Source organism: Macaca mulatta, chromosome 7, assembly GCF_049350105.2.
Source record: "Macaca mulatta isolate MMU2019108-1 chromosome 7, T2T-MMU8v2.0, whole genome shotgun sequence".
Lineage (NCBI taxonomy): Eukaryota > Metazoa > Chordata > Mammalia > Primates > Cercopithecidae > Macaca > Macaca mulatta.
This window is the reverse complement of record NC_133412.1, coordinates 90,938,391-90,956,491: the sequence shown is the minus strand read 5'-3', so window position 1 is coordinate 90,956,491 and position 18,101 is coordinate 90,938,391. Positions and strand designations below refer to the sequence as shown.

Genomic DNA, 18,101 nt, shown 5'->3' with positions numbered 1-18,101 from the left:
TAAGTACCCCCCCCATAAAGTTTTTGTGAAACTCACTTAGAGCAGTATCTGGTACATAATAGGTACTCAATAACGATTCGTATTCCTAACACAGCAATTTTGGTGAAGATGGGTAGAAAGTATGTTATTTTATATTAATAAACACATGGTTTTATTAGGCATATAATGCAAAATTCAAATAGTTTACAGAACTTAATTAATAGAGGCTTCAGACAAATTTTATACTTAATATGGGTCACCCTTAGGCCACGTGGTATGGGATTTCAGCTCCTCTGCCAAGAGAAAACACTTAAGAGAAGCACTGCCCCTTCATTTACCTAGTAAGACTGCCCCAATTGTTTGTTTCCTCTCCAGGCTAGAAAAATCTCTCATTTATCATATATAGATGGCCTCAAAGCCTGTCAGCATCCTGTGCACCCTTCCTCAGACACTTGGGTTTGTTGGTGTCTCTTAAAAGCTTGTTGTCTGAAGAGTACACATTCCCCCAGGCCAGCATGATAATGCAGAATGAGATGTGCAAACCTCAGAGCATCCACTTCAGAAAAAATTGTGGTCAGTTAAATCCCCTAGTTTGTTTTAAGGATTTATCCTTTCCTTTAATACCACAATTGATTTAAAAAACACACACAAACTGCAATTTTCAATTCCACTGGGCTACCCACAGACATTTATTTTAAAGACAGTGTAATTAAGAGGGGTTTATGCTTGATCATAATAGAAAACAGCCTAGCACCTATTGTCGTCATTCATTCATTAGCTGCCTGGCCCCTTGGCATTTGTGACCTGTATTACTAAGATGAATGTATTTTGATTTCCATCTAAGATTCCAGGCTCATCTCCTTTAAGCCTGTTATTTCCTATGGGACTAGAACAGTAAGTTGATCTTCTGTTAAAGTAAATATATGGCCTTTTGTCCTGGGTTCCTGAAGCAGCTCAAGAACAGCTTCAGAGCACTAAAGGTCAAAGGCAGTCTTTTGTTATTTATAATAAACACCTTTCGCACACCCCACCTTATGTGAATGAGGTGATTTTTTTTGGACCATCTAGATGGCTACAGGATGGAGTGCTGGCTGCGGGGAGGGAACCAGCCCTTTGTTCAGAGTTGGAACTTTCAGCCCTATCCCCAGTCTCAGGAAGAGGAGAGGGACTTGAGGTTGAGTTTATCACCAAGGGCCAGTGATTTAATCAACCATGCCTAAGTAAGGAAGCCTCCGTAAAAATCCGGAAGTGTTATCAGTTGATGGGTGTCCAGGTTCTTGGCGTCTTTAACAAAGAAAGCACAAACAAAGCAAGGAAAGGCACATAAAACACACAAACAAAGCAAAGAAAGATGAAGCAACAAAAGCAGAGATTTATTGAAAACGAAAGTACACCCCACAGGGTGGGAGTGGGCCAAGCTCAAGAGCCCCGTTACAGAATTTTCTGGCGTTTACATACCCTCTAGAGGTTTCCATTGATTACTAGGTGATGCCTTATATAAATGAAGAGGGTAAAGTCAAGTCACTTACTTAATCTACGTGCTATGTAAATGGAGAGGATACTTCATAGGTGAAGTGTTTCCATTTGATTTAGTTCTAGAAAGTCAGCATGAATTAGCCTTATGTTCCTACCTCCAGACCCTATTTTGCTTCATTCCCCCCAGAAAGATGTGATCCCCATAAATCTTTATGGAGGCAGAGAGACCGATGATCTGTCTTCTGTAACTGCTTCATGCTGGCTTGGGGCATAGTCCCTACCTATTGGAAATCAACGGAACTCTCGCCCCACTCTGTCTAGTGGAGGCAGGGTAGCTTCTTGATGACCAGGAGTAGTGTCTGGAACTGGCTGGAACCTTTGTTGCATGATCATCTGAAGCTTGATGGTTTCTAGGCGAGAGGAAATGAATTTAGTTAAAAGATTTAATGAGAACTTCAGGTAGTGGATACCTATGCTTCCAGGAACATTTTTTAGAGATTTGTAGGAGAAAAACAAAACCTAGTCTGTTCTAGGATCTATGTGTTTCCTTAATGTCTTAATGCAAGCGACTCCATTTTGGTTTGATTTGGTTTGGTTTGTTGGGGCCTAGTGCATGAGTTCAGTGCAAAACAATGGCCTCCCATAATTTTGTTTAAAAAATTCCCCCTTTTGGTCAGATTCTCACTTAGGTGAGAGTGTGACCAAAACTTAGGGCCTTAGCACCTCTCTCAGTTACCTTCATTTTGGGTTTCTGGTCTCAGTGTGTGATTCATAGGTTATGGTGTCCTCATGTTCACACATTTCTTTCAGCTCTTGTCATTCCAGTTGAAAACAGACCATTTGACATTCTAGAGATGGCTGTGTGCAAGCATTTAAAACCTTTAAGAGAATACAGTGCACAAGGGAAACTTATTGTTATTATTATTATTTTTTTTTTTTTGAGACAAGAGTTTTGCTCTTTTCGCCGAGGCTAGAGTGCAGTGGTGCGATCTTGACTGACTGCAACCTCCGCCTCCCGGGTTCAAGTGATTCTGCCATCTCAGCCTCCTGAGCAGCTGGGATTACAGGTGTGTGCCACCACGCCTGCCTAATTTTGTATTTTTAGTAGAGACAGGGTTTAATCATGTTGGCCAGGCTGGTCTCAAACTCCTGACTTCAGGTGATCTGCCTGCCTCGGCCTCCCAAAGTGCTGGGATTACAGGTATGAGCCACTACGCCTGGCCAAGACCATTGTTACGACTATCGGGAGGATAATACCAAGAGTTTGGAGTATGCTTCTTACCCGGGATTCCCATAAACCAAACCACCTAGAATCAAATAGATCAAAGAATGAGCTCAAGAGCCTACTCATTTAACCAAGCAGTCTTTTTGTTAATGCCCTACAATGAATCTCTATACTTTTCATTTGATGTATTTCTCCATAGGCCACAAGTGCCAGCAGCTCCTCTGTTCAGCCATTTCTATCATAACTTTAACAAGGGAATTTAAAGTCTGTTGTGTAACTGTAGCCTTTACAGAAGAATCTGTTATACAGCCTATCATGAGGGAAGCATTTCTAATTATTGCTTCTTTTGCAATGGAAAAGGGCCATGGAAAAAGGACCTAACAAATGATGCCCTTCTAGAAGATTGAATGCCTCCTAGCAATGTTCTCTTTAACTCGTGATATGGGTTAAGAGGAGTGAACCAATGTTCTCTTTCTGACTGATTATGAGGCAATGTGTGTACCATTAAAGTTTCTCACCTGCATTGGACCTTCATATTTTATCTGTCAAAGTATAAGGTTATTCATATATGAGGCTGGCAGCAAAATCCTTCACAAATAAAAGTGTACCCCATAAGTGCATACAACAGACCCCCTTTTCATTTCTGTTGTTCTTAGAGGCATAAACAAAAAATATTCAAAGATAAGAGGCTCATAATAGAAGTCTTAATCTGTGATCTTGGGAAAAGCTGTTCACATCAAGGATGCCATGTTCTTCTGGGGAGAGACTTCCTTGGTTAGCTTTATCTTAAGGGTTCCTGTGGGTGTACAGCTCCAAGAGTGTGGAGGGACCCTCCTCAGTTGTGAGATTATGAACCCAAAGTTCAGGGTTCCAAAATTTTGCTGCAATGCGGATGGCAAGGACAATCTTTCTCTGATGTTCTCAGAAGATCTAATCTTTAGGTTCTAGATTGTGAAGGGGTTGATTGTCCTCAGTGAACCATAAAAAACTTTCTCTACCTGGTGAAAATACACCGTGGTATAATGTCTTAGTTTTATAACATGAGCCTTCTTGCATAGGAGAGCTTTTATACAACCAGAAAACATGCATTGAAAATAACAATTGAATGAAATCACTTTATAAAATGTTTAGATGGCCCATCAGGTGACCAAATGTACCTGAAGCTTTGATTGTTTTCCTAGGAATATGGGCCCAAACATTGGTTATAAACTATTTCAGTAATTTGTAAGTCACCACACCAGTATATTCAGTTTGGATCATTTTATCTTTTCTGTGATGAGTCATCGAATGCAGAACTTTTAATAATAAAAGCTTTAAGGACTTGGAAAGGACAAGGTGACCATCCTGGTTCTCAGTGAGTCCATGCTTAGTTAATATTAGACTTATATCCTCTTGAATGCCAGTTGTTTCTCCAAATTAGCTGCATAGCACTAGTAACTGATGGGTTATCATAAGGTAATTTGACTTAGATCATGGAGTTCATTCATAATGTATATCTAAACAATTTCAGTATTAGCTGGTTTAACATGAAAATCTGACAAAAAGTATTTTCTTAAACTATTTAATTCATTCTTGTTCTAGTTGTGTTAGCTGCTTTATACAAGGAAATTTAGTTATTTCTGTTTTTTAACCCTTTAAACTAGGCAAAAATGTACATTCCCATGCTTTCTTATAGTCTTTTATGAACAACACCTTTCACTTTTCTTACACACCTTGCATGTAAAACTGTTTCTTCAGTAGTCTCAGTTACATGTTACAATGTTAACTCTTAGTGACTTTTACTTTTGGTGAAAACTTTGATAAGTTTGGGGTTTTAATTAAGTACTAGGTGTGAGGCGCCTAGAACCCAGAAAGAAATGCGGATAAAGTCTGACTCTTTCTAGCGTCTAACTCCATGTGTCCCAGGCCCTACCTAGCTGTAAAACAGGCAAATTGTACAGTTAAGAGTCATAGTGGCATTTACAAAGCATTTAGGAGGCCTAATCACCTTTAAATTGTACAACATTTCTTGCATAAATTCTTTTTCATAAATTCTTTCGTGACTTACACAGACCATCTATTACATGCTTGGACTTTCTGACTTGTCCTAAACATCCCTCTTTTAAACTAGCAGTTATTTTACTTTAGGACAAGAATTTATCATACAAGATCCTTTCTTATATAAAACCTTCTTTGCATAGCTAGAGGGCATGGCTCATTTCACATGTCCCCAAGATTCATCTAGAATCTAATGCTCCAGAGTAAATTAAGGAATTTTTAAAAGTCAAAGAAGCAGTTTGTGACCTTAAAGCATTTAGCAAACCTAATATCTGACCTGCATAATTTAGACCAAATGTTTACATTTGTGAAGATATTTTTATTTTACCAATACTCTTTAAAACTGTCTTTATTTCCCAGAGATTACTTAAGTCACATGAACTAAATGAAAGGCATTACACTTTTTACTTTTCTGACAAAATATTTGATTTAAGCTCTTAATTAACCAGTTAATTAAAGCTCTTTTATATTATACACACAACGCATATAAATACACAGGTATAACATAAAGGATTCATTCCCTGAGCCAGGAATTGAACCCTAAACCGGGCCACCGTTGTGAAAAGAGAAAGTACAGCCACATAGTTACAAGGTCAAACTCCCAAGGACATGACTGACCAATTTGCTGGGCCATCTTGAACAGTGGGCTTTTGGGGCCCTACACACACAGTTTATCCTAAGGTACCCCTCTTTATGACAGAACAACACAGGAAGACACACAAAGCACACCAGATTCACTACAGCTTACAACCAGCCTCAGAATTCCTTTTGTATTAATTAAAACTTTATAGAGGAGATAAACAGTGACATTTACCTTTCATTTAACCAGTTTGCACAGAGAGAGAGGCCAGAGTCTAACTACTAAGAAATTCTTGCCCTTTTGATGGCATGCCAGATTTCTGGGCTCTTTCTCCCTAAGCAACCCTAGTGACCCTAGTCAACTGTAATGCAAACAAACACATTCACATGAGTTAAGAATATTCACAAATGGTTTCCAAATTTTGGAGAAATTAGGCAGAGTGAGAAATATGACTCAAATTCTATTTACAAAAGTATAATCAAGACACTTAAAGTATCAGGAAGCCTAAACTCCAAAAAAGTTAGTTTAAGATTAAAAAGCTGGTGTGCTCCATTAATTCCTGTAGGCCCAACAAAGGTAGCCTAGGAATTCCAGATAAATGGGACAAATGATGACTTTCTAGAAACCCATAGGAAACAAAATACCCACAGAACCAAATAAAAGCCTTCCACTTAGGAACTTTAAAAAATCCTGGTTTTATATATATGCATACACCAGCAAAGCCCAGAGGAGAATAAACAGCAAACAAATGAAAACTAGAAGCACAAAGAAGCAGAAAACCAACCATAAATTTTCCTACTGAGTCTATCTTGGAGGCTACAGTGTTACCCAGGGCCCCAAAAAACCCACATAATGAATATTTAGTTACTATTACACAATTCGGTTTCCTTAAGTTCACCAGTATCATTATACATCCTGTGCAATCAAGAAATTCACTCTAGGCACATGACCAATAAGTACTTCAGTGCCAGCACTATCCATGCAAAACAGTAAACATAGTGTGAAGCAATGCGTGCACGTATGTGAAATTTGGCTCTACATTAAATCCAGCTTCAGGCTTAACTATATTAAAGAATTGCCAAACTGCTAATGCTTTTTTTAAAAATTTTTTTATTTTCTTTATTTTTGAGGCATTGTCTCCCTCTGTTGCCAGGCTGGAGTGCAGTGGCGTGATCTTGGCTCACTGCAACCTCCGCCTCCTGGGCTCAAGCAATTCTCCTGCCTCAGCCTCCCGAGTAGCTGGGACTACAGGTGCGGGCCACCACACCCAGCTAATTTTTGTATTTTCAGTAGAGACAGGGTTTTACCATTTTGGCCAGGATGGTCTCGATCTCCTGACCTCGTGATCTGCCCACCTCGGCCTTCAAAGGTTCTGGGATTACAGGCGTGAGCCATTGAACCTGGCTGCATTTCTTTACAATACTTACTTTATTTTAATCAAGACTAAGAGCTTTAACTGAAAACATTAATTAGCCAAATGTCTCCAATTCTCTATCAGGTTTTAAAGAATATTTTATTATCTAAACCTTTTCCACATCTTTCTCCACTACTTACTGGTTTCTTACTACGGTATTTCATAAATAACCTTTTCAAATCTGTAATCTGAACTAACTTTTAGATAACTTCTGAATTAAACAAAATTATTATGTTTCTACTAGTAATATAAACTTTTCGGCACATATTATCTACAGAATTATGTGTTAACTAGAATTCTTATCCTTAGTAACCTAAAACTTGTGTGAAACCCCAAAAAGCAAGAAATTCTGAACCATCAGTGTGGGCATTTATAGATAAGAACAGTTCCACAATTTACAAACATACTTCCCCATATCACATCCCTTTCTTTATTGGAAATGACACAGATATTAAATGAGCATCAAAAATAACTCAAAGCATTTAATTTACACAAAAAGTTTACCTAAAACATTTATCCCATTCACTGTGCTCAGTTCTTTCAGTTTTAACAAGGGTGACATCAGACATCAATCATGGTATGTAAAATGAACATTGGTTCAGTCCAGAAAGGTGGGACAACTCTAAGGGGGGTGGGGAGGGGGGGCTTCCAGGGCACAGGTAGGTGAGAGACAAACAGTTGCATGCTCTTGAGTTTCTGATTAGCCTTTCTAAAGGAGGCAATCAGATATGCATTTATCTCAATGACCAGAGGGATGACTTTGAGTAAAATGGGACACACATTTGCCCTAAGCAATTCCCAGCTTGAATGTTCCCTTTAGCTTAGTGATTTTGGGGGCCCAAGATATTTTCCTTTCACAGATTTCTCTGATTTGTCAAAAAAAAAAAAAAAGTCACGCTAACCAAGATCATTTTGTTTTGGCTAGGTTTATAGTTTTATAATCTTCTATGCCAAACGCTGACATCTCAAAATATCTAGCGAAGACAAACATAAAACCAGACAAAAAATGTATGCTGATAGTTCTGGCATTTGTTTTTATTTTACCAGTAATTTTAAAGCCAGCTTGTTTAGTAAAGTTATACTTAAGTCATGTGAACTTAAAAATTGCTTAGACTTAGTTAATGTATGAGCACTCTTATAAGTCAGTTCAGTAAACACAGCATATAACAACAAATGTACATACAAATAAACACATCTAGACATGTATACACATACACGAACCAAGATCCAATAGCTTGGAACCCTAGCCGTGAGATAGCAATACAAGCTCACCGGTTTTACTTCGTTTGCCGCAATAAATAATCCCATGAAGGCTGTGAACCAAAATTTCGAGTAAAGCATTTTCCATGGCAGTTTGATTTTTAAACGCCAAACCTCACCAGACCCCAAAGGACACTGGGGCCAAACAGTTCCAAACAAGAGCACCACACATTAACCAGGCCCTCTGCTTAGAACAGCAGCACAAAAGCCTGGATACATGCAACACCATCCCACTTTCCCATTCAACGGCAAACTCCAGATTCCAAACAATAGTGGGGCCAAACAGTATTGCAACTACGAGAGAAAGTTCTAAGGAGAGTTTAGTACTAGACCTCAGAACCTCTGCCAAGGGCATCCCCTTTGTAGAGATTGAAGTCCAGAGGATCCCCGTGGGTTGTTCCCCTTTGGAGTCCAATCTTAGAGTATCAGACGTCTCTGACCTTAGGTGGGCACTGGTGCTGCTTTGTATACTTTTCCTCCAGAGGTGATGGCTTGCTGTGAGCTTTCCTTTGATACCTGGGTGTAATCCCCAACTTTCAGCATCTGTATAATTTGATAAGACCACGCTTTCCCATGCTTCTCGTTCCACTAGAGTGACAGCCATGAACTGTAATGATAGGATGTGGAGCCTGAGTGGGCTTCTTTTGTCCTTAGCCAGTCGAGTAGGGGAGGGAAGAATTTATGGTTATGTTTTTCTGATTTCTGTGAGCTGCCGTAACATATTAATCAAACCCAAAGGAGAAATCAGGGGAACTCCGATTTAGAGCCAGTTGATCAGAAGCACAGGTGAAACATCCTGGGGCTTGCAATTGGCATTAGAATTGTGGCTCAGTCTTCAATCTGTGTGATCTGATGGTATCCCCAGGTAGATAATGTAGAATTGAATTGGAGGATGCCCAAGTAGTGGTCTGTGCAGAGTTGCTTTGTTTGCTTACTGGCTGGTGGGGAGAAATCTTCACACATCTGAGGTCAGAAGCATGTTGTAAGAGAATAGTGGAAGAAACTGAGTTTATTTCTTCCTCTCATAACCCCAATGCTTTTTTTCCCCCCTCTGTCTCTAAAGGCTCATTTTGAATCTGCATTTCTTAAAGTTTACAAACTTTCAGTCTAATTTCTCACAATCACTCTTACCAAAGAACCTGGGTCCCACCATGAGAGAAAACAGCCCATCAACCCCCTGGAATATTTTATTTACTGGCATTCACTTTGGTTGGTGTGCTAAAATGATTGAGCCATATGAAATTGCCCTTTGTGTGGGTTGAAACTGGGTCAGATAGCAATTTCATTCTCATTTTGGTAAAATTTAAGGACTTAGTGACCCATAAGAATATTATTGGAAGTATTTTTATTGCTATAGCATTTAAATAAAAATAATTCCATTTGTTGCTGAAATTTTTACTAAAAGAGTTGAGCATGTGATAGTAATTAAAACAAAATATTCTGTTTTATAGTATCAGTAGTTTGAAAAGAAATATTATAACTAAAATATAAAGTAAGTGCAATGGAATTAGACTTTGAGGTGGAACATGAAGACCTAATTTCTGATGTGTGACAGATGATATATCAGGCAATTAAGGAGATTATTTTGTTCAGGCAGTTGCAATAGGGAGAATGTTCACTAATGGGAAACCTCTTGAAGAGGAAGGAGAAAAGGTAGGGATTAATAAAACGGGAGTCATCAAGGAAGGGTAGAAGTAGGTCCTATTTGGGAATTGTATTTCAGTTGGTCCTTTCTGGTTAACCGTTTCTTGGTTTAAAAAAGGGTGTGGTGCTTATCCATTCTGGCCTTCTGAGAGCACTCAGGGCTAAGATAAAGTGTAACACTGTCAGATGGAACAACATTATGAACGTTTGTATTAATAAATCATATGGGATGCATACCACAGGTTGAAAGTGTGATTCAGAGAAAACTTATCAAAAGTTTCATTCATAACTTTAAAATCTATAGGTTTCTTAATATTTATTTCTCCATGAAAGGACTAAAACAGGGCAGCTTTGTGTTGTGGAGTAATCAACAATTGAAATTCAGGCTAAATCGGGAAGAAGCCAGCCATTAAAGACCAAGACTAGGCTAGTGGGCCATATTGTAGTTGGAAGACCCAGTATAAGTGGTAGCCTTCCGAAGTCTTTTGGAAGTTGAAGATGGGAAGGGTGTCTATAAATGGGTCAGGGCAGAGAAGTCTGTAATTTTGTTAAAGGGTAAATTTCAAGAGTGCAAAATCACAACCCGTATAAAATGACCACGTATCAAAGATTTTATTTACCTTTTTAGTAAGGGAACCAGGCACAACCTGTTTAAAGGAGCAGTAAGAAAACCATGAAATCTATGTAGAGTGAAGGAATGTTAAAATGAGTTTACAGATGGAAGCAAAACTGATTTTTCCCGCTAGGGAGAGGGTTGCCTCTTTGTCAGACAGTTATTCACATATCTCTGGACAAGAATTATTTGAGGTGTGAAATAGCTCAAAGGCAATGAAAGGAGCAAAACCCCCTTCCTCCCCAGGGTCAGATTGTTCCCAGAGGCTCCAGCATTCCATTGTCATGGTATTCAGTAATCTCTTTTGCTTATGCCAAAGTCCTAAGTTTTTCCTTGCCATACTCCCTCTATAGTAACTACTTGCTGCTTCTGATATTGATGCATTTTAAGTTGGAATTTCATTGGCAATAGCCATAATCTAGTTTGACCATATAGCAGTCTAACTTTAAATTTTTATCTATAAATTTGAGGTGAAGGTTAGTGAATTTGAATTAGCTCAGTGGTTCTCAGTTGGTGTGATTTTGTCCCCCAGGGGACATTTGACAATGTCTGCAGACATTTTTTTGGTTGTCAAAATCTGGCAGGTCAGGTGGGAAGTGCTTTGGGCGTGTAGAAGGTAGAGGTCAGGAATGCTGCCAGACATCTTATAATACACAAAACAGCTCCCCACCACAAAGTTATCTGGCTCCAAATATTAATAGTGCCAAGATTAAGAAACCCTGATAGCCATTGAAAACTGTTAGAGGGAAGCTCAAGTTTCTGCTGTGTTAAAATTAAACATAATTTTATGCTCTCAAATCTGTGTGGAAAGCATACATTTCATTGTTAAGGTCTTGAAATAATGTTCCTGTTACAATTTTCCATTTTAAAAATTAAGCAGTCAGCATACCCTTTAACTTGAGAGAGTTGGTGATTAAGTGGAAACAGTTGCTTTCTCTTGTAATAAGTGTATAGCACTTAGAATTTTTTTATTACTTTTCCTATTTTAGGTTTCACTGAAGAAACATCTTAGAGATTCATTGCACCTCTGAGATTTAATGTTTACAACTTGGAGTTGTTGACCTTCTTAAACATTTTGAAAGTCAAAATGAAAGTTTTCTGTGAAGTTTTAGAACAGTTATACAAGAAGGTACTTCTTGGAGTCACACTTGAAAATGACAGCCATGATTACATCTTTTATCTCAACCCAGGAGTTTCAGATCAAGATTGCCCTACAGCCACCTCCTTAGAATGGGCAAACACCTATGGTATCCAGGGCAGGCATCAGCCTATCTCTGTCGGTGTGGCTCCCATTGCTGTAGCACCTGCATGTTTGAAGACCAACTCTCTGATGAGCAGTTCCAGAGAAGTAATGCTCCTTCAGTTAACAGTGATCAAAGTGATGACAACCCGGATATTGTCTGTCAAAACTGAGTTCCATGCAAAGGAGAAATACAGAGATATAATTAAAATTCTCTTAGAATCAGCTAAAGTTGATTCTAAATTAGTAAGCCATTTGTTTTTTTTAAAGATCTAGATATTTAAAATAAAAATTTTAAGAACATTCAGCAATAGTGGTTAATTGTATTTGTTTTCCTCTAGATCTGTATGTTCCAAAATTCAGATAAATTGTTATGTCACATGGCCGCACAGTGCCTTGCATTGCTTCTCTATTTCCAATTGAGAGAAAAGGTAAGATAAGTAATCAAAGTGCGTTATTATTTCTCTTTCTTAATTTTTTTTTTTAATTTAAATGTTTTGTGGAGACAAGGTCTCAGTGTGTTGCCCACTCTGGTCTCAAACTTCTGGGCTCAAGCAATCCTCCTGCCTTAACCTCCCAAAGTGCTGGGATTAAAGACGAGAGCCATGGCACCCAACTTGTTTCTCTTATAGTTTCTTTAAAATTGCTCTTTGACATTTGATTTTTACCCTTCAAATGTTTGTATTAATAAGACGTTTGCTCACATAATAACATATGTAAAACCATAAAAATTTAAGAATAGAATAGATTATTTGTGTCAAGGATTAGAGTCTTAAATATGTTGTCAATCTTAATCAGATTCTTAACCTGAGAGGTGAGTTTCACGTAAGAGTCCATAACTTTCTGCATATTCTCAAACTACTAGGTGGACCCCTTTCCCCTAAAAAGATTTAGGAACCACCTCTTGAGAACAAGCCTATTTTCACAGGTTTAATGTAAATTCTAACAACAATCCTCAGCATAATGTAAAACAATATAAACAAATTCAGAGTTGAGTTTTTCTCTTATCTCTGAATTAAACAAATGAAGTATCTACTGACTTTTCAACCATAATCTCTTGCTTCTTTCAATAACTTTTTCCTGAATATAAAAAGTGATATTATAGTAGAAAATTTGGAAAATAGACAAAGTATAAAGAGCAAATTAAAATTAAAAATTCACCACTTAGAGATAACACTGCTAACGTTTTCATCTTCCTTTTTTATTTTATTTCTATGGCATATTCAAATTTTTTACTTAAATTATATTAGGATATTTCTGTTCCTTCTCAGTTTACCACATATTATCATACTTCTTTTGACCAAATGTGTAAACAATGTGGTATACAGTTGTGTTATGTAAAGAAAATATTGTATTTTAACTACTTTTTTTTTTTTTTTTGACACAGAGTCTCACTCTGTCGCCCAGGCTGGAGTGCAGTGGCCGGATCTCAGCTCACTGCAAGCTCCCCCTCCCAGGTTTACGCCATTCTCCTGCCTCAGCTTCCCGAGTAGCTGGGACTACAGGCGCCCGCCACCTCGCCTGGCTAGTTTTTTTGTATTTTTTAGTAGAGACAGGGTTTCACCATGTTAGCCAGGATGGTCTCGATCTCCTGACCTCGTGATCAGCCTGTCTCGGCCTCCCTTAACTACTTTCTTTATTTTCTCACTTGCAGATAACCTTAAGTAATTCCTGGATTGCTTTTTGCCAGAAAAATCTTTCTGAATACTCTGAGAGTAATAAAGCAATATACTGCCTCTGGACTCTTACAGCAATAATAAAAGAAATCTTTAAAGATTCATGTTCACAAAAAACAGGTATGGATTACATGGCCCCATAAACAATCATCATCTTGCTCCTGGGAGTATTGTATTTATAATGAGAAACAAAACTTACTTTGGAACATCTGATCTGTCTTAAAGTAATGAAAAACTCAGTCTCTTCCAATATATTTTGATTGAGGATAACCTGTTTTAAAAGAAAAAAGCATAAGGAAAAAAGTAAAACTTTTCATGGTCGTAAATCCCTTGCATTGTTTGATGCTACTGATATTCGTACGATGAATTTCTTTTTGTTTTGTTTTTTTTGTTTTTATTTTTTTGAGACAAGTCTTGCTTTGTTGCCCAGGCTGGAGTGCAATGGCATGATCTTGGCTGACTGCAACTCCTGCCTTGCGAGTTCAGGTGATTCTTCTGCCTCAGCCTTCCGAGTAGCTGGGATTATGGGTGCTCACCACCACACCCAGCTGATTTCTGTATTTTTAGTAGACACAGGGTTTTACCATGTTGACCAGACTGGTCTCAAACGCCTGACCTCAAGTGATCCACCAGCATCGGCCTCCCAAAGTGCTGGGATTACAGTTGTGAGCCACTGCACCTGATCATAAAATGAATTTTAACTGTGGTTCTTAGCCATTACTCTGTGTAACCTCATTTGTTAATGTTAGAGGTAAACATTCCAAATCTGTTTTTTCATCTTATAAAGTGATATTTATAAAAACCGAATTGTAAAATTATTTGAAGAAAACTGCATTTTCCCTGTTTATAATTCCCCCTATTTTTATAATTGCAGAAATTCTAAAGCAGTTCCTGACTCATTTCGACACTATTTTTGAAGTGTTTTACAATTCCTTATTCTCTCAGCATTTTGAAAACTGCCAGGATACTTCTAAAATAGTAAACATCCTGATATGTTTCCTGGAGTTGCTTGAGCTTCTCATAGCCTCCAGAATCTACCTGAAGTTACATTTCACTTGCCAGAGGATTTTATTTTTGAAACCATCTTGCATGCTAGAAGTTATTACCTGGCCTATTCAGGCTTTTGTCAAAAGGAAGGTCATCATATTCCTCAAAAAATGCCTTCTCTTTAAAGTGGGTGAAGACCTTTGTCGTGGATCTGTACCTCCCCTAATGCCGCCAGACCGTCATGTAGCAATGGACATGCTGGCTTTAGCTAATGCCGTTTTGCAAGCTGTGAATTCGGGATTGTTGAAGACATTGTCTGTTGATGGAAAACATTCCTTTTTTGGAGGTGATGAAGTTCAACCTGGATGTGAACATATCGCTAGTCCAGATCATGTGATCCTTAGAGCAGCAAGCTTAGTTATAATGAAATCCTTGGAAATCAAGTTTCAGAATTGTTCGTCAGCAAGTGAAATGAAAGGTAATTCCCCGAACTCCTTTTGTATGCAGCGTGAAATTATTAAGTATAGTAATTCATAATTATCAAATCTCAGGACTAATATAAATTCCACTAATTTCAGCTGTATGTTATCCTATTTATAACTTGCTACATTTTCCAAAAAAAAAAAAAAAAAGAGAACTGGATTTACCTTTAAGAAACATGTCAGCTTTTTGTGGCTACAATGAATTTGTAAAGTATAAGGAATGATTTAGGTTTAAAAAACTTGCTGTTGAGTCATCTCAAAGTAAGTGATGGAAATTCATATTCAAGTATTTATAGCATTTTATTTATATTAATCCTTCGTTTTTAAAAAAAAATCTAAAGTGCAGTTGCGTGACCATGGCCCACTGCAGCCCTGGCCCGCCTTCGGCCCATGCTATTCCTCCCGTCCCAACCTGGGAGGTCCCATCCTGGGAGATCAAGGCTACAGTGAGCTGCGATCCATCGCACACCTGTACTCCAGTCCTGGTGCAACAGATGGAAATCCTGTCAGAGAGAGAGAGAAAGAGAGTGAGGAGACAGAGAGATTAAAGAAAAATGTGTTCACTCCCACTTAAGTGTTGTTACTATTGTTAGTTATTATTTCTTTGTTATTGTTATGTTTACTGTTTGTTTGTTTATTTTGAGGCTGGGTCTTGCTCTGTTGCCCAGGCTCACTGCAGCCTCAACTTTTTTATCTCAAGCGATCCTCCCGCCTCCATTTCCCTACCCCATTTATATTAATCCTTCATACAATTATTAATTCTACTAATGTAGATTATTGAAAATTAGATATTGATTTGAAGCTAATATATGAGAAGTTATATTGATAAAGAAATTGTTACATATATAATTTCCAGGATAGTAACACAGGAGTTCAAAGTCTTCCATTTTACTTGAGAAAAATGAATAGTAAATGTCTCTAAACAAGCAGCATACAGATTCAGTGAAAAGTTTGAATGTGAGCAGTGACATCACTGAATTGCTTTGGATATAATTTAGCTTCTAATAACTACACATTAGTTATAATTCTGTGCAGTTATAATTTATAACACTAGATGGCACCTGTTATATAATTCAGTTTTAAATTGTAGTTAAAACTACCTAAAATGTTTTTTATTTTTGTGCTTAGTAGTAGTACTTCTGTGCTCTAAACAAACAAAAAATGTTTTTCTGTTATTTTGAAGACAAAATTATTTTTGCTTGGTCGCATTCTTGCCTCTAGTAACAGACAGCTCTGGCATCCGATGAAGTGATCTTTGTGGTCTGCTCATTTATTTATCTGCTTTTAGCAAGAAATCACATAGCTTTTATTTCTGAGAGACAGTTATTTGGCAGTTGTTGCGAATAGATGATCTAGCTGTACATTTTAAATGTATGCTCTGGAATGAGCCTCAGTGTCCTCATTTGCCAAATAAAGATGATTCCTAACTGATTCCTGATGACTTTTTGAAAGTGAATTAGGATAATTGCATCTTAAGGTAGTCTAGGCACTATGAGTTTATATATAGGCAAGATATTAATTCATTCATGAACTATTGCCTATAGTTTGAAATTTGCATTTTTTGAAGTTGACTTACAGAGGTTCATGTCTGAGTTATTGACCTTCTTAAAGCCTCACCTTCAGCCCTCTCTGCAATTACACAATCCATGCAAATGGCTGTCTAGAGTTTTCATAGAACAAGATGATGACATGCTGGAGGCTGCCAAGGCATCACTGGGCATCTACTTAACACTGACCAGGTTAGTGTATTTTAAAGTATTTATTGAACGGCCTACAAGTCAGGAAAGCAGAAAACATTTCTGAGAATTTGCTGGGCGTGTTGCTTACTTTGCATCATTTGGGGTAAAACATCCTGTGGTTTCCTCGTAAGTGGCAGTTCCTTTCTTTAACCCTGACTTACATGAAAAGGAGACTGCATTTGCATCACTGTGAAAACTTGGCTGGCTGGGCCGATCTCAGGTAGTATAAGCAGACTGGTATCTAAAACCATGGCTTCTGATTTAGTCTTCAGTAAGTCAATACACTTCTCTGAATCCTAATTGTTGTTCATTTAAGACCTCTTTTCACCCCTAAGACTTACTTTTTTGTGTTAAGCTTCAGTAAGATGATCTTTGCTTTTGTAAAGGTGAATACAAACTTAGAAATAGTCAAAAGGAGCTGTTCTGAATTTTCATTTCAATATTCAGTTGAATTTGGGCTGATACCTTCTTGAGGCAAATGTCTGAAATTGGTTATGTTACTGATGATTTATACTGATTGTCTCTGCTTTATTAAAATAGCTGTACTTGAGATAATATCTTCTTGTGGCAAATATCTATAATTGGTTATGAAGCTAATAACTGATGACCTTTTCCACTGTTTCTGCTTCTGCTTTATTAAAACACTCACATACTTGCTTTATTTCCATTTCTTTCTTGGCCTGGGAGAAAGGGATTTCTTGCTAATGATCTGTGGTGCAGTGTTGTGCTGCCAGTACTTACTTGTATTATGACACTGCTGGCAATGGCTGCTCTTAGACTCTTAAGTGTTTGGGGCCAATTTTCAAAAGATTCTAATCAAGAACACAAAATTCCTGCATGTGATTTGAATTAGGTTCAAAACGGTCAAATACAAATTCAGTCTGAAAATGCACACGCCTGTAAGAGTATATCTTAATTGTACTCAAAGTTAGCTCCTTACTCCTCAGGAAGTGGAAACCCCTGAATTAAACTTACTTTGTATGTGAATTTCTGACTTTCTTAATTCCAGTTCGGTGTGTCCAGAGAGGCATGTGCTTACAACATAGATACTTTTTTCAGATGTAGTTGTATTTGTTAAGATTTTTTTGGTTGTAAATGATGGAAACCAACTCTAATTTGAGCGAAAACCAAAGTTTATTGGCTCATAACTGGGAATTCTAAAGGGTCAAGTTGGAGTTAGGTATGTACAGGGACTATAATCATGTCATCAGTCACTTCTCTTTTTCTCTGTCTCACAGTTTTGAATTCATTCTCAAGGCATGGCCACCAGCAGTTCAAGGCTTACCTCAGCCCTACAGTTATAATCTTCCGTAGCTCCAGCAAAAGTCCCAGGAGAGATCTGATTTAACCCACTTGGGTTACAGAGCCTTGTCAGAACCAGTCATGGTGGCCAGGAGCATGGAGTGTTCTGATTGGTCAGCCTGGGTCACCATGCCCACCCTTGTTGAGGAGGGTAAGGAAGGAGGTTTAGGAATTATCTTACCAAATGGAATTGGTTACCTGTAAGAATGAGGAATTCTGATGTCAAGAGAAAGGATGACAGAGAACTTTTATTGGGCAGACAAAAACTAGAACTGCCAAAGTCAGTGGATTTTGCTTTACTGAGTTGGACTTATTTAGAGCTTATGGGGAAAGGAATAGGTTTTGAAATTTTTTCTTTTAAGAAGTGATGCATAGATTTAAAAGTAATCTAATAGGTTAATTTATGGTATGTGAATTATATCTGTTAAAACTGTTTATTTTTGTAAG

At 37.8% G+C, this 18,101-nt stretch overlaps 1 protein-coding gene across 8 annotated transcripts in view; it reads left to right on the top strand.

Annotated features, from left to right (window-relative positions):
• LINS1 (lines homolog 1) overlaps window positions 1-18,101 on the top strand; it is a 29,922-nt gene that overhangs the window by 9,885 nt on the left and 1,936 nt on the right. For 2 of the 8 annotated variants that reach the window (XM_001083049.5, XM_077938763.1), the window contains exons 2-6: window positions 11,218-11,714; window positions 11,810-11,899; window positions 13,123-13,264; window positions 14,019-14,609; window positions 16,181-16,352. In XM_001083049.5, coding sequence (XP_001083049.3) covers window positions 11,316-11,714; window positions 11,810-11,899; window positions 13,123-13,264; window positions 14,019-14,609; window positions 16,181-16,352 — 1,394 coding nt within the window. In that variant the 5' untranslated portion in view covers window positions 11,218-11,315. Of the gene's footprint in view, window positions 1-11,217; window positions 11,715-11,809; window positions 11,900-13,122; window positions 13,265-14,018; window positions 14,610-16,180; window positions 16,353-17,590; window positions 17,806-18,101 lie in introns of all 8 variants that reach the window. The other 6 variants (XR_013395370.1, XM_077938764.1, XM_028851342.2 and 3 more) reach the window with 6 other exon arrangements.